This window comes from Lipomyces oligophaga (genome assembly GCF_038497815.1).
Source record: "Lipomyces oligophaga strain CBS 7107 unplaced genomic scaffold V1516scaffold_8, whole genome shotgun sequence".
Lineage (NCBI taxonomy): Eukaryota > Fungi > Ascomycota > Lipomycetes > Lipomycetales > Lipomycetaceae > Lipomyces > [Lipomyces] oligophaga.
Genome location: NW_027117792.1, coordinates 84,890 through 107,255, shown reverse-complemented (window position 1 = coordinate 107,255; position 22,366 = coordinate 84,890). Strand labels below are relative to the sequence as shown.

General features: G+C 45.2%; 11 protein-coding genes across 11 annotated transcripts; 6 read left to right on the top strand and 5 right to left on the bottom strand.

The window, feature by feature from the left end:
- Positions 1 to 173: 173 nt before the first annotated feature.
- Positions 174 to 1,615, top strand: V1516DRAFT_642471 (eRF1 domain 1-domain-containing protein). The gene is made up of 2 exons (XM_066920122.1): positions 174 to 374; positions 434 to 1,615. Exons 1-2 carry the CDS (start codon positions 241 to 243, stop codon positions 1,524 to 1,526), a joined length of 1,227 nt encoding a protein of 408 aa, XP_066775275.1. The 5' UTR covers positions 174 to 240; the 3' UTR covers positions 1,527 to 1,615.
- V1516DRAFT_680768 (uncharacterized protein) lies at positions 1,580 to 2,427 on the bottom strand. Its single transcript, XM_066923152.1, has 2 exons — positions 1,913 to 2,427; positions 1,580 to 1,860 (listed from the first exon to the last, which is right to left on the bottom strand). The coding sequence occupies exons 1-2, from the start codon at positions 2,397 to 2,399 to the stop codon at positions 1,634 to 1,636; spliced, it is 714 nt and encodes a 237-aa protein (XP_066775274.1). The 5' UTR covers positions 2,400 to 2,427; the 3' UTR covers positions 1,580 to 1,633.
- A 715-nt stretch (positions 2,428 to 3,142) lies between these two features.
- V1516DRAFT_680766 (WD40-repeat-containing domain protein) lies at positions 3,143 to 6,055 on the top strand. The gene has a single exon (XM_066923151.1). It carries the CDS (start codon positions 3,464 to 3,466, stop codon positions 5,675 to 5,677), a length of 2,214 nt encoding a protein of 737 aa, XP_066775273.1. The 5' UTR covers positions 3,143 to 3,463; the 3' UTR covers positions 5,678 to 6,055.
- V1516DRAFT_680765 (Alpha/Beta hydrolase protein) lies at positions 5,741 to 7,530 on the bottom strand. Its single transcript, XM_066923150.1, has 2 exons — positions 7,238 to 7,530; positions 5,741 to 7,171 (listed from the first exon to the last, which is right to left on the bottom strand). The coding sequence occupies exons 1-2, from the start codon at positions 7,414 to 7,416 to the stop codon at positions 5,824 to 5,826; spliced, it is 1,527 nt and encodes a 508-aa protein (XP_066775272.1). The 5' UTR covers positions 7,417 to 7,530; the 3' UTR covers positions 5,741 to 5,823.
- Positions 7,531 to 7,877: 347 nt separating this feature from the next.
- V1516DRAFT_680762 (uncharacterized protein) lies at positions 7,878 to 10,944 on the top strand. The gene is made up of 2 exons (XM_066923149.1): positions 7,878 to 9,321; positions 9,377 to 10,944. The coding sequence occupies exons 1-2, from the start codon at positions 8,100 to 8,102 to the stop codon at positions 10,801 to 10,803; spliced, it is 2,649 nt and encodes an 882-aa protein (XP_066775271.1). The 5' UTR covers positions 7,878 to 8,099; the 3' UTR covers positions 10,804 to 10,944.
- V1516DRAFT_693106 (GRASP55/65 PDZ-like domain-containing protein) lies at positions 10,945 to 12,300 on the top strand. Its single transcript, XM_066923889.1, has 2 exons — positions 10,945 to 11,160; positions 11,209 to 12,300. Exons 1-2 carry the CDS (start codon positions 10,993 to 10,995, stop codon positions 12,163 to 12,165), a joined length of 1,125 nt encoding a protein of 374 aa, XP_066775270.1. The 5' UTR covers positions 10,945 to 10,992; the 3' UTR covers positions 12,166 to 12,300.
- Positions 12,301 to 12,388: 88 nt separating this feature from the next.
- Positions 12,389 to 13,558, top strand: V1516DRAFT_680757 (S-adenosyl-L-methionine-dependent methyltransferase). The gene is made up of 6 exons (XM_066923148.1): positions 12,389 to 12,454; positions 12,503 to 12,564; positions 12,611 to 12,709; positions 12,766 to 13,086; positions 13,140 to 13,362; positions 13,407 to 13,558. Exons 1-6 carry the CDS (start codon positions 12,419 to 12,421, stop codon positions 13,491 to 13,493), a joined length of 828 nt encoding a protein of 275 aa, XP_066775269.1. The 5' UTR covers positions 12,389 to 12,418; the 3' UTR covers positions 13,494 to 13,558.
- On the bottom strand, positions 13,357 to 15,353 carry V1516DRAFT_680754 (Alpha/Beta hydrolase protein). Its single transcript, XM_066923147.1, has one exon. The coding sequence runs from the start codon at positions 15,136 to 15,138 to the stop codon at positions 13,537 to 13,539; it is 1,602 nt and encodes a 533-aa protein (XP_066775268.1). The 5' UTR covers positions 15,139 to 15,353; the 3' UTR covers positions 13,357 to 13,536.
- V1516DRAFT_680753 (uncharacterized protein) lies at positions 15,354 to 16,258 on the bottom strand. Its single transcript, XM_066923146.1, has one exon. It carries the CDS (start codon positions 16,153 to 16,155, stop codon positions 15,433 to 15,435), a length of 723 nt encoding a protein of 240 aa, XP_066775267.1. The 5' UTR covers positions 16,156 to 16,258; the 3' UTR covers positions 15,354 to 15,432.
- Positions 16,259 to 16,287: 29 nt separating this feature from the next.
- On the top strand, positions 16,288 to 18,426 carry V1516DRAFT_547886 (Mu homology domain-containing protein). The gene is made up of 4 exons (XM_066919194.1): positions 16,288 to 16,586; positions 16,700 to 16,798; positions 16,857 to 16,987; positions 17,055 to 18,426. Exons 1-4 carry the CDS (start codon positions 16,419 to 16,421, stop codon positions 17,935 to 17,937), a joined length of 1,281 nt encoding a protein of 426 aa, XP_066775266.1. The 5' UTR covers positions 16,288 to 16,418; the 3' UTR covers positions 17,938 to 18,426.
- A 488-nt stretch (positions 18,427 to 18,914) lies between these two features.
- Positions 18,915 to 21,934, bottom strand: V1516DRAFT_687494 (Pep3/Vps18/deep orange family-domain-containing protein; the record flags this gene model as incomplete). Its single annotated transcript, XM_066923731.1, has 2 exons — positions 18,915 to 20,949; positions 21,006 to 21,934. The coding sequence occupies 2 exons, from the start codon at positions 21,932 to 21,934 to the stop codon at positions 18,915 to 18,917; spliced, it is 2,964 nt and encodes a 987-aa protein (XP_066775265.1).
- Positions 21,935 to 22,366: the final 432 nt, after the last annotated feature.

Sequence of the window (22,366 nt, the reverse complement as noted above, 5' to 3'; positions counted from 1 at the left end):
TGAATATACTTAGACATAGTTAGCAAAAGTTTTGCATATTTTTTTGACTTTTTTGAATATTTTATAAAGAAAATATGGTGTTATGTGTGTAGTTAAGCTCTCTGCCTCGTATTGAGCCAAAAGCAGCTAGATAATTGTCCCAATGACCTGAGCGTATCCTCTCAATCTGAACAGCATATGATTTCTATTAGCAAGACCAAATAAATATATCAGACTGGAGGCTCCGGAAATCTGTACACAATGAAAATACTAGCGAAGAATGTATCTAAAGATGGCTCTGGCTCGATCAAACTTTTACCCGAAGAGCCAAATGATCTTTGGCATACCTATAATTTGATCCAAACGGGGGATGTGTTGAGAGCGCCTACTTTTCGGTAAGAGCAGCACTTTTGGTTCGAGAATGAGTTTAATATAAGAGACTAATTAGAGTTAGTCGAGTGACCAAAGAACCAAATGATAGGATCGGAGGAAGTGGAGGAGCGACGACTAATGCTCCTTCACAGCGGATTTCATTAACATTAACGATTAAAGTAGAAAAAACGGATTTTGACGCTCCGGGCGCAGCCCTCCATGCTTCAGGACCCGTATGCGAAGAATCTCCGCATGTACGATTAGGTCAATATCACACCTTAGATCTCGCGCTTCACCGAGCGTTTACGCTGACGAAAACATCTTATGCGCCATGGGATTCAATATCACTACAGACAGTACAAGCAGCCTGCGATCCCGGGTCGAGAGCGGAAATCGGTGCCGTAGTTCTGCAACCTGGATTGGCGACAGTCTGTCTAGTTGGAGAGTATATGACGCTTGTTCGACAGCGAATTGAACTGGCTATTCCAAGCAAACGGGCAGCCGGCTCGGCGGTAGCCCATGATAAAGCGCTTGCTCGATTCTATAGTAATGTGGCGAAGGGGATGGCTCAGAGCTTCGACTATTCTAATCTGAAGGCGATCATTCTGGCATCTCCCGGGTTTGCAAATGAGCAGCTTTTAAAATCCATTTTTGACACTGCGAGCAAAGAAGCCGGCCTGGGCGGTGAAATTGGCAATCGGGCAAAACAAGTTCTTAAATCCAGATCAAAATTTGTTCTTGTCCATTGTGCATCCGGACACGTTCACGCCTTGAATGAAGTATTACGTGCGCCTGAAGTTAGAGCTCAACTCGCAGAAACCAAATACGCCCGTGAAACGGCCGTATTGGACGAGTTTTTCAGAGCACTTAGCGTCGCGGTGGAAGATGGCGGCGGAAAAGCTTGGTACGGAGCTCGTCAGGTTGAACTCGCCGTCGACAGAGGAGCTGTGCGGACCTTGCTTATTTCAGACAATTTATTTCGAAATGACGACGTTGCGAAACGGAAAAGATTTGTCGCGCTGGTCGAAACAGTGAAGGCGATGGGTGGAGAAGCTCTAGTGTTTTCGAGTCTTCATGAGAGCGGCAAACAGCTCAACCAGTTTACAGGAATCGCAGCAATTTTAAACTTTCCAATGCCAGAATTGGAGGATATCGAAGATGATGAAGAGGAATAATTTTGGATGATCCATAAAATAATCTTGCATAGCATACGGATGTAAAAATGATATTCGATAATAATTGTAACTTAATATTATGATATGTACATATGGAAATGAGCAGATCAATTTTCTGATCTCCGGCGTAACATCTGCTTTGTATTCTCACTTAACAAATTCATTGTATCATGCTTCTTCTCTGGCTTAGGTAAATCGAATTTGTCTGCTAATCGATTATAATACCATAGCTGGCCCTGATACGCACGAATGACGTCCTGCAAAAGACCAAACGCCAAACCGACTTTGGCGCCATATTTCATTGTGTTTCGAACCTGAGAAAACGGAATCTGCTCTGAATCAGTTAGTATTGCGCTGTTACCATCGATATGGGAAGGGAGACCAACTTCTGAAGGCATAAGCAAATCCTGTGGCTGTCGTAGCAACCATTGTGTTAAGAAAGTCAATTCTGCCACGAACAGCGTCAAGAACAGCCTCGGCGCCAAACATGCACCCGAGAAACGCAAACGTGCGAAGCGTGAACGATGCACTTTCTTTCATAGCCGAATGCATGATCACATAGTTTTTCCTCTTATGATACCAATACCAGCCTTGCACAGCAGTCGGCAGCCGGTGGGAATTCTCCGCGAGAAATCGCAATGCTGCTACTTTTCCGCCACGGTAGGCACCCATGGGTAAAGTTACAAAGCTAGAGAAAAGAAATATACCAGGAAGTCGAAGTATAGTCGGGATTTCTAGTCGTGGGTCGTCGTAGTTGATCCACCGATCGATTAGTTCAAACTTGTCACGCATGTCATTGTAGCTGTCCGTATCTCCGTCGGCATCATATTTTGGGCCCAGGGCAACGGGAGATCTGCCATCTCTTTCTGCCATTACCGCCCTCTACTATATAGGAACAAGTATAGGAGGAAAGTTGTAGTTCAAAATATATTTCAATCTATCGATAGCGCTACCTACAAAAAAGATTTAAACCCTCTGCTTGCATTAATGTCCCAATCGTGGGGCTCACAACAGAAGCGAGCCAACAGGAACAACGCGATTAGTACAATTGTATAAGAACAGATTGTTTTCAGCTTTGAACGAAGAGGATGCTATACATTTAATAATATGTGGAAGTAATATGATAAGTCAAAAAAGAATAGCCTCTGCAATGATAAATATTCATAGAGTGAGCCAGAACTCATTTTGAGTCATGGAGTCAGTTGAAACAGCTGACATTATCTGAACACTTCGACGTCAGGCAGTAATCAAATATCTTTAAAAAGCCAGTCTTTACTTTAATCGCAAATGAATAAATAATTTATTGAGATAATTCTAGAAATCCAAGTATAGGTTCGAAACGAGAAGCCAACAGAAGAGTAAATAGTTTTCTGATCGAACTTCGGTAATCATTGCTCGATTGGGATATTTATCTACTTCTCCCCGTCCTTTACGCGTTGAGCTGGCATCCATTCGACTCAGTTTTTTCATTTTATCTGTAATATCACGTAGTGTTTCAACTTATTTAATTCTGCTCTATTCCAGCAATACAAACTATTCTAATCCATATTTTGCATCGCGAATACTACCGCATCCGGAACTGCGCTTGGACGCAGAACTGAGGAGAAGAACCAAGGGCGTCGTGCTATCCCTGAACCGCTTGCGATGTCCAGTTCGTCCCCCACAGAGACGTAGAAAAAACTCGCGATTTCCCACGATTTCCCACAATTGCAGCCGTCTCTCACCTTCTCGCTTAGAACTCTCCAGTTCAGAGTGTCTGCAAAGGACACTAGAGAGCGATCTGTCGCGTGCGTTGATATCGAATCTGGTCTGATATCTCGTCGTTTCCCGGTGCCAAACCAGGCCTTGCCAAAAGGTCCAACTTTACCAGCTATCACCTCAGTCCGCTTTCCAGTTTTCCAATGTCGGCCGTGTAGAGTTGACACTGTCTCGCCGTAATGCCCGCTGCATCCTCATCTCTGAGTCGGCCGGCTTCTCCACCGCTGTCTGCCGTTCCCGTGCTTGGTGTCTCGGCCGTCGCCGTCACTTCGCCAGCAAACGCTTCCGGGTCTCTCCCTGCACTGCCAGTTCAGCATGCTGTCCCGAGACCAATTGAAGTACAGCCTGGACTGAACTCGGCTCCCCCCCGCCATTTGACAGCTTTCAACTCTCCTACAATAATCTCGCACACTCTCGATGCACAGATTGCTTTGACAGCGACCTCAACAACCACGACCTCTACAAACGGACTTCCTAGTCCTCGCCTGACTGCGCTCGCTCGGTTAGGACAATATTTCATTGGATCGGCTTCATCTTCGTCGACCTCCTCAACTCTAACTTCTCCACCATCATCTACTTCACCAACCTCATCTCTCTCCAGTTCCTGTCCTACCCCGGGCTTCCCGGGAAACTCTGTCGTCCTGTCTCCTCCTCCGCACACCCGCAGCGCTGGTCCAGCAACTTCGGGAATCCGTTTACTCCCAGATCATATCACTTTCCAGACAGAAGCACCCTTAACAGCCTTCACCGCAGACCCAGCTTCGAACCATGTTGTTTTAGCGGGAAGAGGATACATGCGTGTGGTTCGAATTGACCCGGACTCCATCAACGAAGCCGACGATCTGTTACGAAATTTCCCAGACAGCAGTCGCCTGGGCTACGTGTCGGATCTCAAGTGGCTCACTGGACCCTACAGTCGATCTATCGCGTATGCGTCGACTAATGGCATGGTTACTTTGCACGATATCGACCAACCGGGATCTATCCGTCGGTTCTCGTCGGGCCATAGTCGTATGGTGAATTCGCTCTCATACAACTATCATAATCCAAATATTCTTATTTCCGGCGGTCAGGATGGTACCATTCGGTACTGGGATCTACGCACACTCGAAAACGTCTCTACAGTGAGAGGTCCAGATGCCACACGACGTGTTCAGTTTTCGCCTTTGAACGGCAGCCAGTTTTGTGCCATATTCGACACGGGTACTTTATGCAGATGGGACTCGCGCAATCTGGCTCATCCGGATATCCGCATAACTGCGCACACTGGTTCGGGATTTTGCGTCGATTATCATCCGACTATAGACGCGGTCGCCACCGGAGGCAGAGACCATGCCATCCGAGTCTGGGACTTCCGTGGTGAGCTAGCCCACTCGCCAAAACCAGCATTTGAGATATCTACTTCGGGTGCGGTTTCAAGTGCTGTCTGGCGGAGTCCTGAACCATGGGAAACCAATTCAATCACTTCGCTTGATGATTTGCCCATTGCATCGGCATCATTGTCTGTTGGCGATTATCGGCTACAGATCTGGAATCTCAAGCGGAAATACGTACCTGATAGAGTTATTGACTTGCATTCGGGTCCTATCCAGGGTGTACACTGGGTCTGCGGAGGTGCTTTCGGATCGCGAGTGCAGGATCCGAGGACGTACACTGACATGGAGGATGAATCTTCTGATTCCGAGTTGGACGCTTGGAGTCTATCTACGATCGACCGCTCAAATTCTATTCGGCGTTCGCGACGACGTCGAGCAAGACATCATCCTACTGGCGACATCTGGACCTGTGGGAGAGATAATTTATTTGTAGCACATAATGTCCGTCGTTCCTGTCCTGCACGGCCGATCAGGCAACTTTCACATCAGGCGTTTGCATGGGGCCCGAATGATGAATTCACATTTATCGGGATTGATAAACATCGCATTCGTTCTGATGGTTTAGTGGCTGTCGACGGCTTCGCTGACTCGAATGAATCTGTGACTGACCTGGAACGTATTCAATTGCTTCGACAAAGGCCAAGTCTCCCTGTGCGGCCAACCGTTGAGCGTCCTAGTTTGGTCAGGCGGATGCTGCTTGCACGACCTCGGCAGGAGATTGCTCTAGTTCCGCCTCTACAGAATATTCGGATGGGAAATTTAAGCGATTTCATTCAGGAGACTGGAGAACCTGAGACAGATTCAGAGCTTCCACAGTTATCAGATTTGCACATCGTAGAAAATTACACAAGCCAAGAAACGCTGACTACGGCAACTTCTACGCTATCTGACGACTTGTCTACTTCTGCATCAGCTAGAGTGTTCCAAACCACCGCATTACACACGAGGCCCGAGTTGTCACGTTCGATATCTGGACCAAGTGACGAAGATATCGAACGGCAATGGCGGTCGGTATGAATTTTTATTTTTTTCTCTTTGCTAACTCGAGATCTTGCTACTTTGTGTTTTTTTCTATTTTTCGCTTGTAATTGTGTTATTGGGAGTTAGAAGGTAGCTAGGGATATGGATTTGTATATAATTCCACTTTGCACTTAAACATCGTATCAGACATACAAGAAACGTTTCGTGATATTATAAGCGTCATATTTATGACGATGTTCGTTTAGCTTTGCAAACGCCTCTGTTCGACGGCGGAGTTCATATTCTCCGTCTTGACGAACATGCAGGTCTTGGTCGACCATCACAACATTCTCAGTATTTTCTCCAAGGAAATCCCATGGGGGTAATCCATAAGCGTAACGGATCCAACCGGTCTGGTATTTATCGATGAAATCGTCGTACTTTTTGTCAAACTTGAACGAGTTGAAGAAATACAATACGTCTACACCATGATGCGCGTCGAAAGATGGATCGTAAGGATTTGGCTCATCAAAAAGATAATGATACGTTTTTACGCCTGCACCGCGGAGCCGAGTAACTGTTTGATCTACGGGTTGCCCGTACGAGATGTCATCGTACATCTGAACAAGGTTCATAAGATTTTCGGAATCGTGATCGGGCTCGGCTGTGATATTGTAGCGTTCCGCGAGGTCGACACCAATTAGCGGAACCTCGGTTAACCTCTGATGACGCATCGCTGTAGGAATGAGTCCAATTTTTGGAGCGTAGAAAATCGATTCAAACCGCGTATTTCCAAGCATGACTGCCTCAACTTGGGCTAGAGGCGACCGATCGATATAAGGAACCGATGATGCACTGAGATCGCCTAACCAACCGCCGTCATCAACAGGACCGTACATACCACCGATGATGGGCACTGCATCCATGAGTTTCTCCACAGACACTTCCGCAAATTCAGCGTCTGTCTCGACTCCACAGAGAGATTTTGCCTTGGCCGCAAGTGCCTTTGCGTCGTCCAGCGGAAACGGAGTCCTTGATTCGATCACGGTCGACATCAGTCCAATTCTGCGGAACAATCCTTCAGACTTAGGATTTAACGAGTGGTAATGTGTACCAAGACTGCCTGCGCTTTCGCCAACAAGCGTAATGTTTGAAGGGTCACCACCAAAATCAGAAATATGGTTCTTAACCCAGATCAACGCTTCTGTCTGGTCATACATGGAATGATTCGCACGACCGTTCACATAAACGTAGCCGAGAAGAGAAAGTCGATAATTCAGATTCACGAAAATAATCGGCAACTCTTTGCTGGCTGACCGAGCAACAAGCGCCGTCGGGTCATACGACTTGTCTGCAGCAGATCCAAATGTATTTGCACCTGGGAAAATCCAAACCATGACTGGAACCGGCTTCGAAGTCGAGGAAACGCTTACTGGACGCGTAATATTGAGATTCAAACAAGCAAACTCGTCTTGCTCAGGGAATTCAGTTTGTAGTTGATCTTTGGGGATAATGGGCGACGGAATACGGAATGGCTGAGGAGGAATAGCTCTATTCAGTCAACATTGAGCGTAAAGAGATTTAGAATTCAACACTCTAATCAATGCAGAATCATACCCATATTTAGTTGCATCAATATCTGTTTCATAGCTGTCAATCCGCTTGGGATAATCATAACGTTTTTCGATCAATGCGTAGCGCAATCCTCTAAATTGAACAGTCTCAGGTGAGTTTTGAATGCCTTCTATCGTAACGCCGCCAAGCGAAGGTGCCGTAATTTTGACGGTCTCAGCCATTTTTAAGAATATTCAAATAATTTCGTACCAAAAGAACACAATTGTAAATTGTTGAATGCAATTGAAGCGAAATATCGTGGAAAGTTCAAGGCAGAGGCCATTCCGAGATTGATAAGGTGCGGCGAGACGGGTTATCCGATTCTCTTCCAGCTGGCGATAAATCGGATGTCAGTAGAGGATTTTCGAGCTGAAGGGACTTATGGAATTCCATTAAAATTAGCTGAAAAATAAGGGGATTTTTATAAAATAACTAATCAGATATAAAACTAGCAGATTCTACGAATTTATGATATACAGTGTAAAATGTGAAACCTCTCCTGCTGCTGTTCAATTGCTATCCTAATCCTGTTCAGTTTCAATTCGAAATTAGGCTATTCCAAATCGCATAGTTTCAATGCCTAACTTTTATCTGATACATGTGAACTAAATAAATCACTTAACCGTAATACAGTTCTAAAGTTCTTTTATGACCCTTTCATGGACTTTCTGAAATCTTTACGTAATACTTTGCTTACACTCTAAGGCGATAGTACGATTCGTTCCTGCTAGAGAATGTGCCTCTCAAGAAGCGAAATGACAAAATCGTCATTTTTAACGACATTAAGAATAGTAAGCACTGGTTTCAGCTGTTAACTGGATATACGGACGGTTACCAGACAGTCTAGATTCCAACTTGAGCAGAAATGAGTGCGGCGACCAAATCAACGAGTAAAGGAGGGTCGCCAGAGGGTAGCGACGAAGACCACAATGGAATTGCGTCGTTGTTGAAAGATCAGGATGTTGACGCAGACGATCTTGCAGCGATTCTAGCGGAAGGCAATGATGGTGCAGTAGGAGGAGATGCAACGAGTGGTGACGGCGAAGCCGATGGCGAGGACGCAGAAAATGCAGATGACGTGATGCTGGCACTTTCCGGGGAAGTACCTGATTTAGGAACTGACGAACGCGAACTGGTTGCACATGCTGAAGACGCAGTGGATTATGAAGATGAGGCGGAACTGGCTGATGATGAGGAAGATGAAGTCTCGGACCAGCAGTCTGCTCGTGATACTACCATGGATGATGGTGCCGACGCTAACGATTGGCTCGATTCGCTGGACGATAATGTGTATCCAAATCCTACTTCTACGAGCAATGAGCTTGACCAGCTACCGGATGAACTTCCCGATAACCTTTTCGACAATGAAGAAAGTGTTCCTGAACTTCCAGACGAACTTGTCATGGATATTGACCAACAACTTGACGATATCCAAACCGATCCGAGCCTAGAACTACCTGACGATTTCCAGGTAGATATGGTAGAAATGGGCGATCTTGATCTGGAATTTGAAATTAATTCTCAGTCCGATGTTTTACCTTCCCTAAAACCAGAACGCCCGCTACGTATGTCGATCTTTGTTCAAGAAACGGCTCGTCTCACTCTACCGGAACCTACGAACATCAAAGCGTGCTATCCCACAAGGGTGAATCTTGATGCGGACAAAGACCAGTCGAAAGTTTTCCGTTCTCATCTTAGACTGCGCAACTCAGTCTACGAGCGACCTGGTGTCATTCAGATCCGGGCGGGCGAGCAGTCTAGTAAGCGACGTCGGTATCGGGACAAATCAGAGCGCCGTCTGACACAGGCCGAAGAAGAGCTCATCTTCGCTTGCTATGACTGGGAAAGTAAGATCATCTGGGATTCGGATTCAGATATTAGTATGGATAATAACGCGGCTGCTGAATCCAAACGACACAAAAATGGTGCGCAGGCAATTAGTGATGATATATACTGGGTCGACGATGATGATTATGTTGATGGAGTTGACGACGAAGCCATTATAAATGGTAATCTCGAGGAACAAGCTAAGAAAGTTGTTTTGGATCTCAACGATCCTATGCTTTTCGTGGATGCAAAGCGGCCTGGTGAGTAAATATGTGGCTTTAATTGAATTTTAGTTCAGTCTCTAACAGTGCTTAGAACGTTCGAGAAAGAAAGTGACAGGAATGGGCGAAGAATTACTAAAAAAGCGGTACAACATATCGAATGATCAAGCGTATGATTTACTCAAAGAGAATTACCAATCACGGGTACGATCGACAATTGGTAATCTTAGCATTGACCATTCAATGGTTGCAATAAGATTGCAGTCGCCGTACTACAAAGTGAAGCTTTCTAAGTCGCAGGCGCGGTCGTTTCATCGACCGATGTTTGTCACACGGCCAAATGTTGTTATTCGCTTCTCTAAAATGCGGCACAGAAAGAAGAAGAAAGACAAAGGCAAAGATGCCTCTCAGATATTCGCGCATTCAAAAGACTTATCATTAGGTGATGGATCGAATTATGTGCTACTGGAGTACTCAGAGGAATTCCCCATGGCGATGTCCAACTTCGGGATGGGCAGTAAAATCATCAATTACTATCGCAAGAAAGCCAGCGACGATGAGAATCGGCCGAAGCTTAGTATTGGCGAGACGTATGTGCTAGGGACAGAGGACCGAAGTCCGTTTTGGAATTTCGGGTCGGTAGACAAGGGTGAGATTGTGCCTACGTATTATAATCGGCTTGTACGTGCGCCTATTTTTCGACATGAGACGAATGAAACGGATTTTCTGATGGTTCGCGGGACTGGGGGTGGCGAGGGCCAGAAATATTTTCTACGAAGTATTCCTCATTTATTTTGTGTCGGCCAGACATTTCCTGTCACTGAGATTCCAAGTCCACGATCGCGACGGGTTACGACTGCAAGCAAGAATCGTCTGAAGATGATTGTGTATCGAGTATTGAGCAAAGCAGACAAGGAGAGAATTTTAGTTAAGGGGATATCGTCACACTTTCCGGACCAAAACGACATGCAGAACCGGCAGAGATTAAAGGAGTTTATGGAGTATCAACGAGCAGGAGATGACCAGGGGTTTTGGAAGATCAAGCCCACAGACACTCTTCCGAATGAAGACGGAATTCGGTCAATGGTGAGCTGTGAGGAAATCACACTGCTTGAGACGATGCAAGTTGGACAGCAGTTTTTGGAGGATCAGGGTCTAGGAGGAGGTAAAGAGGATGATGAGCAGCACGAGGGGATGACAATCGAGGAGAAGCTTGCGCCGTGGATCACCAGCAAGAACTTCATCAATGCGACGCAAGGAAAAGCGATGCTTGAGCTTCATGGAGAAGGTGATCCGACGGGATGTGGGCTTGCATTTAGTTTTGTGAGGACCTCTATGAAGGGAGGATTCAAGTCGTTTGGCAGTTCTGCGGACGAAAAGATTGATAAGTCAAAATTTGGGGGCCACAGTTACAATGTTGCGCTGCAGCAGAAGGCTTATGAACAGGAAATCGTTCGCATCTGGGCTGCGCAGAAAAAGGATCTGACTGCTCCGCCAGCTAGTGGGGAACTCAAGTCATGAGATATATATTCACGCAACTTGAAGTGAAAGAGTGTAAATTAGAAAATTGTATTATATAAGTAGATTATCGTATATAGAGTATGAGGAAGACCCTGGTTGGGAGTTCTCAGGATATCAGTGAGAGAATGCGTCCGGCAGACATGAACGCATTATAATACGAGAGTCATCACCGAAAGCCAAGTCAATCAAATGGGAAATGAGCAGTCAACGCCTGGGGGAGGCCGTTCGTCGGTCGACAGTGTGCTACTGGAGTCGTTTGGATTTCAGGTTTTAAAAGTATCCGAGGGATCATTAGCATTTCAGGCTGGATTCGAGTCCTTTTTCGACTACATTTGCGGGATCAATGGACATCAACTGGTACAAAAACTTTCAAGGACACCGAGAAGTTCATACTAACTAGCATAGGAAACTGACAACTCAGCAGTATTTATTCAGGAAATCAAGAATTGTATTGGACGGACGGTCCGGTTTAACGTGTTCAGTGCGAAGGGCCAGCGACTACGTGAAATTTCTGTCGATTTGTCTGCGATGGCTGTGACAAGTAGCGATGGGGGAACTAGTCTCGGATTATCTCTCCAATGGGCTCCGCTGGCGCTGTCGTCAATTGTTTTCCATGTGCTTGACGTTGCTGCAGAATCGCCTGCACTCCGGGCTGGGCTGATTCCGGACTCAGATTACATTGTCGGGATCGAGGGATACAAGTTAACATCAGAGGGGTCGCTGGGCGAGGTCCTGGAACAGAATGTCGATCGGGATCTGATGCTTCAAGTGTATAATCATGATTACGATACCGTTCGGCTTGCAAGTATCATTCCCGAGCAGAATTGGGGAGGCGAAGGAGTCCTGGGGTGTGGCATTGGAATAGGGAGATTGCATTGCATCCCGCCATATGACAGTAACGTACCGGTATTGGGTGAGATTTTTTCGGCAGAGTATGATGATTCTGAACAGGCAGAGACTAACTCGGCGGGGGTACCATTGACTCAGACAGAGTTGCTTCTTAAGAAAATGCATCTTACAGGTCCTGCGGCCGAGACGGCTCCGTCTGCAGAATCAGATTCTGCAGATAGTAGCGCATTACCCACATACATGCGCAAGAAGCACCAAAAGTCTGTAGCGGAGGGGCATCAAAGCCAGCTGGATGAATACTTTGAGGAGCAGGAGAAGATGAGTAAAGAAATTGATTACCATCCTACGGAGTCTGCTGGCGCTGTTGCGCCACTTCCCCCGCCCCCGAAAGATTCTGAAATCAAGAAGAGTGAAGCTGTAGACGTGGAGAAGTCTGAAATAGAGCAAGGAGAGAGCAGTTTGCAGAAAGAACGAGAAGGAGAGAAAATTGACCACCAGGATGAAGTGGATTAATGATATGAATATGTACAATAAGATGCAGCTACTAGATCAACTAGGGAATCTTGGAATGCGAAACTGAAGTTTCAAAATTTCATGGAGAACCGAATCAATTTGTTACTATGCTTAATTTGATGATTTATTATTTAATATGTCTGTATAATTGTTACGTAGAAGTGAAACCAAATGTGGATGAAATGGGTGGATGGGACAAGAATGAATTTCTCAAGACTTACAGCAATTACTTTCAATTTCTTATTTGACCAAGATGGGCAAAAAAAGACCAAGAAAGGATTCTCAAGTGGTAAGATCTTCCAATATATTGTCAGGTTTCAAATAATAATTATTCAAGTCAGAACAAGCTCCCGACGGCGTGATATTCTGTAGGGAAGATCTAGATCCTGAAACTCGTCGGTATGGTTAAGATAATGGAATTGGCCAGCATTTGCTGACATAGTAGATACTGGAACCATGGACGAACGCTGTTTTCAAAATTTAATGACGGTATTTGGCTTACCAATGACATGTTTTTCAGCGTAACTCCAGAGTCGATAGCCAGGTCAGTGGATCCTTTTCTTCATTCTATGCCGTGCTAAACCTGAACTTTTATAATAGTTACATTGCCACTTATATCTCCGCTCAAGGAGTGTCGACCATCATTGATGGGTTCTGCGGAGTCGGTGGGAACAGTATTCAATTTGCAAAACATGTTGATAAAGTGATTGCGATCGACTGCGATCCCGTCTTGGTTTCCTGTGCACGGCACAACGCTGCAATATACGGCGTCCAAGATAAGATCGAATTCCTTGTTGGTGATTTCTTTGATTTGCAAAATGTGTACGATGCAGACGCTGTATTTCTGAGTCCGCCTTGGGGTGGACCTAAATACCTGTCGAAGACGATCTTTGATCTTGTTGGTATGGAGCCATACGGTTTGTATGTATATCCACCAGTGGGAGATTGCTTCTGCACTAGTATTGACAAAGTAGGTATGATTTAATGAAAGCTGCTCGGAAATTATCGCCAAATGTTGCTTTATATATTCCAAAGAGCTCGGATCTGGTGCAGCTCTTGGCCGAAGCTGAGAACTATTTAGACGAGAAATCGGAATTGACAAGTCAAGAACTGGAATCTACAATTCCCAGACCTGAGCCTCTGAATGAATCGGAATCGTTGCTACTATCGTATCTACACATCAACAATAAATGCAAAGTAAGTACATATGAATTCACACTGTCGCAGAACTAACTAGGGAGGCTATTTGCGCTTTCTACGGAAGTTTGGCATACGGTGCCGACGACCTCGCTGTACCATTAAATCCAGATGTATTAGTATCTACATAATTCAAGCTTGAACATCCATTAGCCAGAAAACTCAAGTACCGATTTATAGCGTGTATCGCACATACAACTCATCAATGAAGTGCGGATGCTTTATTCCAGGTGGCCGGGCTAGCTTGAAATCGTTAACAGCCTCGCGAACAGATTTACCAAGACGCTGTATCAAATAGCAACATATCAGAAACCCTGTTCGGTTGAAACCGTAGTGACAATGAACGGCGACGATGTGTGAGGCGTTTCCAGCCGTGATCGAGTCGACTAAGTCAATGAAATCATTAACTTGCACCCGCGAAGGCGGAATCTTGGACACAGTTGGAAACTTATGATATTTAATAGTTGAGAATGTAGATGGATCGTATGGTGGTGAATCGCGAGAAATATCAATTATATCAGAGATATCAGGATAGCTTTGTTCTAGAGTCCTGGGATTTGAGACTGGATCGTCCTGCCGAAGTGTCTTCATGGCTCGAAACGGAGACGAGCCGACGACGGCGGAAACAGCTTCCACCGATCGCCATTTTGCCTCATTTTTCAGGCTCCATTTATCGTCTCGGGAAGCAATATCTGCGAGTTGCCAGCCGAGCGAGAGCCTCTGGTCGATCGACCCAACGATAAAATCGTTTATGATCCCACAGACTAGTTCATGGTGATCGACCAGACACATGTGGCCTGTTTTGGGAATTATAGAAACCCGAACTTGGTTGTTGCCGGCAATGACCAGTGCATCGGCGATTCTGTTTACTGTTTCGGCGGGCGTGACTTTGTCCAGCTGGGCACCAACAAGACATACAGGGATTTCTATGTGAGCCCACTGATCAAGAGACGGAATCGACGCTCCCGCAGCCATGGCGAGAAACGTCTCAGACCGACTCTGTAGATTCCAACGTAGCTGCCGCCGACGCATCGCTGTTTCTGCAACAGGATTGTCAAAGGTTCCGAGCATGCGAACAACTGATGGTGAATCAAGTCCACTCCGCCGGTCAAAGTATCTAAAAATGTCAAACAGGGCCGGAGGTGTGTGTCTCGCGACGGTCTGGAGTTTTTGGAATTGTGGAGGAGGAGGAGCAGGCGGACAGATGGCAATGAGGCCTCGAACACGTCTGCCAAAGTCTGCATTCAAAGCCAGATGCGCAGCCATTGTCGCCCCAAGCGAGTGCCCGAGCAGAATGACTTCGCGATCTGGTGAACCGAGAACAGAATCTATTGCGCGAATGATGATTTGCGATAGCGATGCTGCTTCATAAAGCCTGCTGGGTAGGACCGTGTCTGGTGGAGTACTTCCACAGCCTGGTAGATCAAACGCAAGAACTTCGGCGTAGTACGCAAAGAAGTCGACAAGATAGTCGAACTGACCAAGCTGACCTCCGAGCCCATGGATCAACACGATCGCTGGCAAATTTGCTGGATGCGGATTGCGTCCAGATGTTGCAGATACATGAACGGTTCTTAGCACTGCTGGCGGCGAGTCGGGCTCGCAAGAAGAAGGAACGCTTGTGAAGTCGCCATGACGAATGGTGAGCGGAGAATCGTCGAGTGCTGGGTCAGCCAGCAGCTCTCGCTCTAGTGGAGTTAGAGTTTGCGCACGACGAACAAGTATCCAGAAGACTATAGCTGGCGAAATCAGAAGGGCAACAACTAGCAGCGACATGGTTGTTATTGGGTCGTGAGATGACCTGGGATTGATTGAAGCAAGATGGAGATGAGTAGAATGAAGCTGAGTAGTATTTCAATGGAGCTAAATTGCATAAGCAGAATCAGCTCGGATTTAATAGAAATGAATGTACCATGAAAATATTATCTTCTGACTCTTTAGAATAATTTATTTTACAAGTGGCACCTTAAGATACTGGATAACCTAATATATAGAGGTACAGTGCGGTCAATGAAATACCTTCATGCCGCAATACTACATGCACTAAAGGTGACCACAACAGATTATTTACTAATCCAATAACCAACTCCGAGTTTTCCTTTCCTTTCGTTCCTGTTTACGCTTGCGAAATTCCTGTACCTGCTTCTTCGATAATCTCTGTTGCTGACGCTCCGCCTTGAGACTGCGACCATCATGTTGATTTGCCGCCGAGTCTACGTCGTAGAAAGCGTCGAGCTGGCGACGCGACTTCTTCTCATCGGAAAACTCTGTGAAAGGTACAATTTCACCGGGAATGGTATCTTGGTCGACGTCCAGATCAGGCTCATCTGGAGACTTGTACGCCTGCCATTTACCAGAGAACCTGTTGAAAAATCCCCGACTCGCGTAGTTTGTAGCAGCTGGCTTGCCTTCTAAATCTAACTTTTGCTCAGTTAAATTTCCCATTGATTCAGGCCGGATCCAGGTCGTTTCTTCCGTGATATGGTTGTAGTAATAGTAATGAGCCGTATTGGGGTCCAAAATGGCTTCCCAGTCGCCCGCCAAAGTTGCTTCTGGAGGAGGCGGTCCGTCCGGCAGCGGGGGCGGGGATCCTCGGTCTTGAGACTCCAGGACTTCAGAAGTTATACTGTGGCCATTCTGCGGTTCTTGAGAATTATCATCTGTTTGCTCTTTTCGGTTATGAGACTGAGCGGACGAAGGAGTCATCGAAGACGACCGCGGTGACTCCTCCTCCTCATCAGTCTTCACACGTTTTTTCGGACGATTTGAAGTCTCCGATTTTGAATCTGTCATTTCATTTCAAATCAGAAATGACGCATTTACCGAGTATTATAAAATAATAGTATAGTTCTATATAGAACAAGAAAAATGTTATATAGTCTGCTATCCTTTGATCACTCAGTAGATACTGTGCCGCGGCTCTCCTAGAAACGTTCTCTGCAATTCAATCGCCCAAGCCCGCGAAACATTGCAACAAATCAATTGAGATAAATCAAATCCAGATATCTGGAGGAGAATCAGGCATCTGGCTCTGAAACCAGTGATACATTCATAAAATGGCCTCAGCAGTGTTTTTCCTCGACCTCAAAGGCAAACCGTTACTTTCCCGCAACTACCGCGGAGACGTCCCCATGTCTGCTGTCGACAAATTTCCGTTGCTACTGCTGGATGCCGAAGAAGAATCTTCTGTGGTTCCTCCCTGTTTTTCTCACGAGGGTGTTAATGTACGTATTGCATATTGGCTTGTATGATTGCTCACAAATTTGCAATCTTCAATGCTATGCCTGGCTATTGAGAACTATGGCTATTGCGCGTACATATTTTCTGACGTACCCAGTATCTCTACATTAGACACAGCGATTTGTATCTATTAGCGATCACCAAGAGTAATTCAAATGCAGCCGAGATTTTGTTGTTTCTTCATAAGATTGTGCAGGTAAATTGCTGCTGTCAAGACGACTGTCTGTACTGCTACTTCTGTCTAACCGATGTAGGTCTTCACTGAGTATTTTAAAATCCTAGAAGAAGAATCTATTCGCGATAATTTCGTAATCATTTATGAACTACTAGACGAGCTCATGGATTTCGGATATCCACAGACGACAGAAACTAAGATATTACAAGAGTGAGTGGTTCTATATCAATATACTATTTTCGATCCGTTCTGCTGCGATAGTACTAACCTACACCAGATATATCACTCAAGAAAGCCATAAACTCGAAGTGCAAGTGCGGCCTCCGATTGCCGTGACGAATGCTGTATCATGGCGATCTGAAGGGATCCGTTATCGCAAAAACGAAGTTTTTCTTGATGTGATCGAGTCTGTCAATCTGCTTGTCAGTTCGTCAGGTCAGGTACTACGCTCCGAGATTCTGGGGTCGGTTAAGTTAAAATGTTATCTTTCCGGAATGCCCGAGCTTCGGCTCGGACTCAACGACCGAGTGATGTTCGAAAATAGCGGTCGATCATCGCGAGGAAAATCGATCGAGATGGAAGACGTCAAATTTCACCAGTGCGTGAGATTGTCGCGGTTTGAAAATGACCGCACGATTTCGTTCATCCCACCCGACGGCGAATTTGAGCTCATGAGCTACCGACTCAACACCGCTGTGAAGCCACTCATTTGGGTTGAGTGCAATGTCCAGCTTCATGCAGGTTCTCGTGTGGAATTCGCTTTGAAAGCTCGCGCGCAATTCAAGCGACGATCAACTGCAAACAACGTCGAGATTGTGATCCCAGTCCCAGATGACGCCGACACTCCCAAATTCAAACCAACAGTAGGAACCGTACACTACGCACCGGAGAAGGCCGCTATAATTTGGAAAATCAAGCATTTTGGTGGTGGTCGCGAATTCTCTATGCGCGCCGAACTTGGGCTCCCTAGCGTGAAAGAAACAGAGCCCGACCATAAGAAAAGGCCGATCACAGTTAACTTTGAGATTCCTTATTTTACTACTTCGGGCATCCAGGTGCGATATCTGAAGATTATCGAGCCAAAACTACAGTATCCCAGTTTGCCCTGGGTTCGGTATATCACCCGCAGTGGCGATGATTATACTATTCGACTGCCTTAGTTTGAGATTGTTTAGAGTGCATTTCTTTCTATACATTTGTCTGGCCATGCTCATTTGACTATTTATTAATGTTATGTTCAATCACTACTTTACATAATTCCGCTTTTTCAAACTGGCCAAGTGTATTCCGCAACCTCTGACTGAAATAGCCATGTAGAAACTATTGACAGGAACAACGATGCGAACATCTTAAAGTTTCCAGTATCTGATGAAACGTTTATGGTTACGGTCGGTAAAGAAGTCAAAAATCAGTCATGTGAAAGTCAATCATAGGAGTTTACTTTTTGTTTAGCGCTCATTTGATTATATTTCTGGATGGCAGCCGTAGCTACTTATCAGTCGATCATGCAGATACGATAGGTAGAGTAGCCTGGATGAATACATGGCTTCACCTCCTCATTTTCAGACCCAGAGATAAAGACTGAGGATTTGATGACCTGTTCAGACTCCCGCAGAGCATAACCTTTGTCCACAGACAATTGATATGATGTTTCTGCTCTTCCCAGAATACTATGCTGATAAAAAATAGATGCTGCAAACTAGTCTTCTCCTGTCAAAGGTACATTGAGACTTATAGAGTGATTGGTTCGGCTGGCTTATCAATCCTCTAGGGCGGATCTCTCCTGTGAACTAGAGGCAGCCAGAATCATCACAGCATTTTATCCAAGACGATCAAAATCGAGCCTATAGAAGAATGATACTTTTAGAAATACCGAGAAACTATAGAGGAGCGCGTGTGTGTCATACATGACTTGGAATAGCTTTTGATCGTTCAGAGTAACATGCTAGTGCTACACCCCTGGAATGAAGCAACTTCGACAGCATTGATCTAGTTGGACTACAAATATTCGTCCCTTTTTTCGGTCTAAAGCTTTGTGATTTTCATATTATGCGTACTATAACTTGTACCTCTGTAACATATGAAAAATTCATCCCCCCCCAAAAAATAAAGAAATCAAAACATCAACTCCCTGCGGTCACGCCCATTCAGCCAGCTCTTCCTGATCCCTCTCGGAAACAAACGGCTCATCGATGCTATTTATCATGTACGGACCGCAGAGAATACATTCCGCTGTTACTAGTCCATCCAGTTCTTCTGCCGCAGTCTTCTTATTCGGCCCAACCACTGTTGAACCCTTTTGGATCTCAGCCTGTAGCTCAGTAATCCGTCGTTTTACTCGCGGTCCTGAAAGCTCTCTCACTTTCGAAACCAGACAGTCGCCATGAAATGAATGCTGACATGGAAAAACATAAAACAGTCTGGATAGCAGTGGATACGAACACACAAAACATTTCTCACCCGGCTCAACGATCGCAAACCGCTCTCCCAGCGCACTGATATCTGCGCGGATTGTCTCCGATGTTTGTGTCGACTCATCCATCTCCTTTCGCAAATTATCAATATTTCGTGAATATTCCTCCAATGCTGCACAAATCTCCTCTTTGAAATCATCAATTACGACGAAGTCTGGAAAAAACGGCAATAAATCCTCGATCTTTAGAAGCTCACAGCGCTTCAAAAACTCAATTGCAGACTTGATACCATGCTCCTTATTAATAACCTTATATGCCACCCTCAACCACAACTTCTTCCGTAGCTCAGGATCATCCGCAGGTCGATCAGCTACAACACTAGCTAATTCAAAATTATCATTTTTCAGCGCAAGATCAACCGCTTCTTCGTATAAACTCATTGAGGAATATATGAAAATACATGACTGAACACGGTGATGTTTAATACATAGCCGTAACGCAAAATCCGTATCATAATAACGGTCCGTATCATGTAATTCTAGATATTCCAGCAACGCACTTTCTTCGATCGACTTATCGCTTGCATATATGGAGATTAGAGTGTTATGAACTGCTGAATCAGTGCTCTTCAACCGGTTCACCGCATATAGTAAATATCGAATTGCCAAGTTCGTCTCTCCGGCCGGAACTGTGAGACTGTAAGATAATATTGCCGGAATCAGACGTCGTGGAGCTAGATCGGGCATTCTAATCCACGTATCTACCGTATCCTTTGGACAATTTACAAGCAATACTGTCGAATACTTGTAATAAATCTCTGGATCGCTTTGTTTGCGCAAGACTTGTAACGCTGCCATCCACTTCTCTAGTCGCACCCAATATGAAAGAACGTAAGCGTAATCATCTGCGCTATTAGCATAGAATAATAATTCTTCTTGCCGGCCATATGAAGAGATAATTTCATATGTTGTCTTATGATCCAACACCTTCTTGTGCTGCTCAACAAAATCATGAAACTCTTGCTTTACCCGCTTTATCTCCATATCAACAGGATTCCCGGATGGCCTACGCTTCTTGGGCTTGTCGAATAGCCCAACTTGATCAACCGGCTTTTCTGAATCCCCATTTGCTTGAGCAGCCTCAATATTTGTCGTGCGTTCTGACTCCCTAGTGGCCATCGAATCCTCTAATGAATTTAGTTTTTCCATGAACATCTCCACTATCCAACTCGCCAACATAGTCCGTTGCATTGTTTGTTTAGGTTTGTAGCCTCCAAGCTTCACCACTAAGTATCGACGCAGCGCATCCGATTTTTTCAGCTCCATAAAGCGGATTGCTACTGTTTCAAATGGCTTACTACTCTTTCCAAGCACATTGGCCGCTTCAAAAAAAGATTTGTTGTCGAGCAAGAAATCACCATGTGCTGTGGCCACCGTGTCTCGCTCTCGAGGTGTTCGTGCAAGTCGAAGCGCCTCGTCAAATCGGGCTTGCTCAAGATATATCTTCCATACATCACGGTCCTCGTCAGTGACCGTTATTTCATATATGTTTTCAGAAGAATATGCCCAATATGTCGAACTCTTTGAATCGGATGTGATTCCAAGCAAGCGCTCTCCCCCTGATAAGCGCTCATCAAACACAACTGTGCTATCGAGCAGATTAACAGCAAAAATCTCGCTGTCGCGAAGTATTAAAACATGGTATTTTGTCAAAGTTATACCTAGTATTGGTACTGCTCGCTCAGGTAGATTAGATTCTCTGTACAAAATTAGTAAGATAAATACCACAACCAAAGATAACATAAATCGACTTACGGGTATAATCTAGAATCTTGAAAAATTATATTTCCTAGTTCAGGTGTCGAAGGTGCAGTATATAGCTTGCCATTGTAGATTCCTGATTCATTCAGCCAGGCAAATGTTCGATCCTCGGATAAAGACTCGTCTTCGGGCGAAACAGTCAGAACGGAAACAGCAGCAGCACTGAAATCCATATGCACAGCTGAATCTTCGTCATCAAAAAACTTTGCAAAAATTGGACTGTAATCGCCCGGAGTATGCCGCTGGATTTTTGCTACCCAATGCCAGAGACGACCGCGTGCAGAGACCATCAAGCGACGCAATTCAGGCTTGCCCGGAAGCAGATCCACAACAAGGCCATCCACAGCAGCTCCTCCAGGAACCTTCCAGGCGAGACGGGAATATCGCTCCTCGCGCTTGAAAAATTCGTCTGACGGTTCTATATAAGTTTCGATAATCTTTCCATCAGATGTGCCAATCAGGATTTCCTTCGTCGAGGATGTGGGCTCGGTTGGGTTCCAGCCGACGGAAGTAATGACGCTACCTTTTACTCTGCTCAGTTGCTTTGCGCGCGGCGAACGAGAACTGATATAAAAGTTTTCGGCAGTTGACGTCGTCACTAACAAATGCGAACCCGAAGGGTCGAGAAAGAGGCCTCGGACAGAACCTGTGCCGGGAGCTTTGAGTTTTGGCAGCTCAACATCGTCGATGTCCTGCGGGCTGTTCAAATCAATCCTCAAAATTCGCCCTCCTGCAACTGCCAAATATAATATATTATTTGCAACTGCCATTGCAGCAATCGACGAAATCTGAAATTGTAACTGAACTCGCTCTATCGAGAAGATAGGTAGATCCGACTCATCATCGTCATCGACATCTGCGTCAAGTGCGCCGTCAAAAATCTGGGCTGGTGGTGCTCCATCACGTCCCATAGTCCCATTCATATTTGAACCTGGTCAATTACGTCCAAACTACCAAATTGACTGATTGCTGTTTCGTAACATAGAATTTCAGATTCAAGTTTAATAATGTCAGAAGTCCTATCTCTCACGGCTGCTCTCGAAACTGGAACCGCCGCTTTCGACCACAAATTCACGTGACAACGAGCGACTAGATGTCCGCTACAGTAAAATAGACTAGGCTCAGACCGCCTTTACAGGCATATTTACCATGATCAAAGCTGAACAAAGGGTAGAATAAAAATATGGAAATTACAATGTAATGACAAGAAAATAAGTCTAGAATTAGATAGAGCGTTTTTTTATATGACGAACAAAAGTTAAAACAAAATGGCAGATAGAAATACTTTGGCAAAGTGAAGAATAAAAAAGACAGACATGCAAACCTCAACCTTTTAACCTGTTTTTTATCTCAAA

Bases quoted from the DNA above. Each gene is read 5' to 3' on its own strand.
- V1516DRAFT_642471 (XM_066920122.1), top strand. From the start codon at position 241: ATGAAAATACTAGCGAAGAATGTATCTAAAGATGGCTCTGGCTCGATC. The intron at 375-433 runs GTAAGAGCAGCA...AATTAGAGTTAG, and splicing joins TTGAGAGCGCCTACTTTTCG to TCGAGTGACCAAAGAACCAA.
- V1516DRAFT_680768 (XM_066923152.1), bottom strand. From the start codon at position 2,399: ATGGCAGAAAGAGATGGCAGATCTCCCGTTGCCCTGGGCCCAAAATAT. The intron at 1,861-1,912 runs GTTGGTCTCCCT...TAACTGATTCAG, and splicing joins ATTTGCTTATGCCTTCAGAA to AGCAGATTCCGTTTTCTCAG.
- V1516DRAFT_680766 (XM_066923151.1), top strand. From the start codon at position 3,464: ATGCCCGCTGCATCCTCATCTCTGAGTCGGCCGGCTTCTCCACCGCTG.
- V1516DRAFT_680765 (XM_066923150.1), bottom strand. From the start codon at position 7,416: ATGGCTGAGACCGTCAAAATTACGGCACCTTCGCTTGGCGGCGTTACG. The intron at 7,172-7,237 runs GTATGATTCTGC...TTGACTGAATAG, and splicing joins ATTGATGCAACTAAATATGG to AGCTATTCCTCCTCAGCCAT.
- V1516DRAFT_680762 (XM_066923149.1), top strand. From the start codon at position 8,100: ATGAGTGCGGCGACCAAATCAACGAGTAAAGGAGGGTCGCCAGAGGGT. The intron at 9,322-9,376 runs GTGAGTAAATAT...AACAGTGCTTAG, and splicing joins CGTGGATGCAAAGCGGCCTG to AACGTTCGAGAAAGAAAGTG.
- V1516DRAFT_693106 (XM_066923889.1), top strand. From the start codon at position 10,993: ATGGGAAATGAGCAGTCAACGCCTGGGGGAGGCCGTTCGTCGGTCGAC. The intron at 11,161-11,208 runs GTACAAAAACTT...TAACTAGCATAG, and splicing joins GGATCAATGGACATCAACTG to GAAACTGACAACTCAGCAGT.
- V1516DRAFT_680757 (XM_066923148.1), top strand. From the start codon at position 12,419: ATGGGCAAAAAAAGACCAAGAAAGGATTCTCAAGTG. The intron at 12,455-12,502 runs GTAAGATCTTCC...TAATTATTCAAG, and splicing joins CAAGAAAGGATTCTCAAGTG to TCAGAACAAGCTCCCGACGG. The intron at 12,565-12,610 runs GTATGGTTAAGA...CTGACATAGTAG, and splicing joins CTAGATCCTGAAACTCGTCG to ATACTGGAACCATGGACGAA.
- V1516DRAFT_680754 (XM_066923147.1), bottom strand. From the start codon at position 15,138: ATGTCGCTGCTAGTTGTTGCCCTTCTGATTTCGCCAGCTATAGTCTTC.
- V1516DRAFT_680753 (XM_066923146.1), bottom strand. From the start codon at position 16,155: ATGACAGATTCAAAATCGGAGACTTCAAATCGTCCGAAAAAACGTGTG.
- V1516DRAFT_547886 (XM_066919194.1), top strand. From the start codon at position 16,419: ATGGCCTCAGCAGTGTTTTTCCTCGACCTCAAAGGCAAACCGTTACTT. The intron at 16,799-16,856 runs GTAAATTGCTGC...TAACCGATGTAG, and splicing joins TTCTTCATAAGATTGTGCAG to GTCTTCACTGAGTATTTTAA. The intron at 16,988-17,054 runs GTGAGTGGTTCT...AACCTACACCAG, and splicing joins GAAACTAAGATATTACAAGA to ATATATCACTCAAGAAAGCC.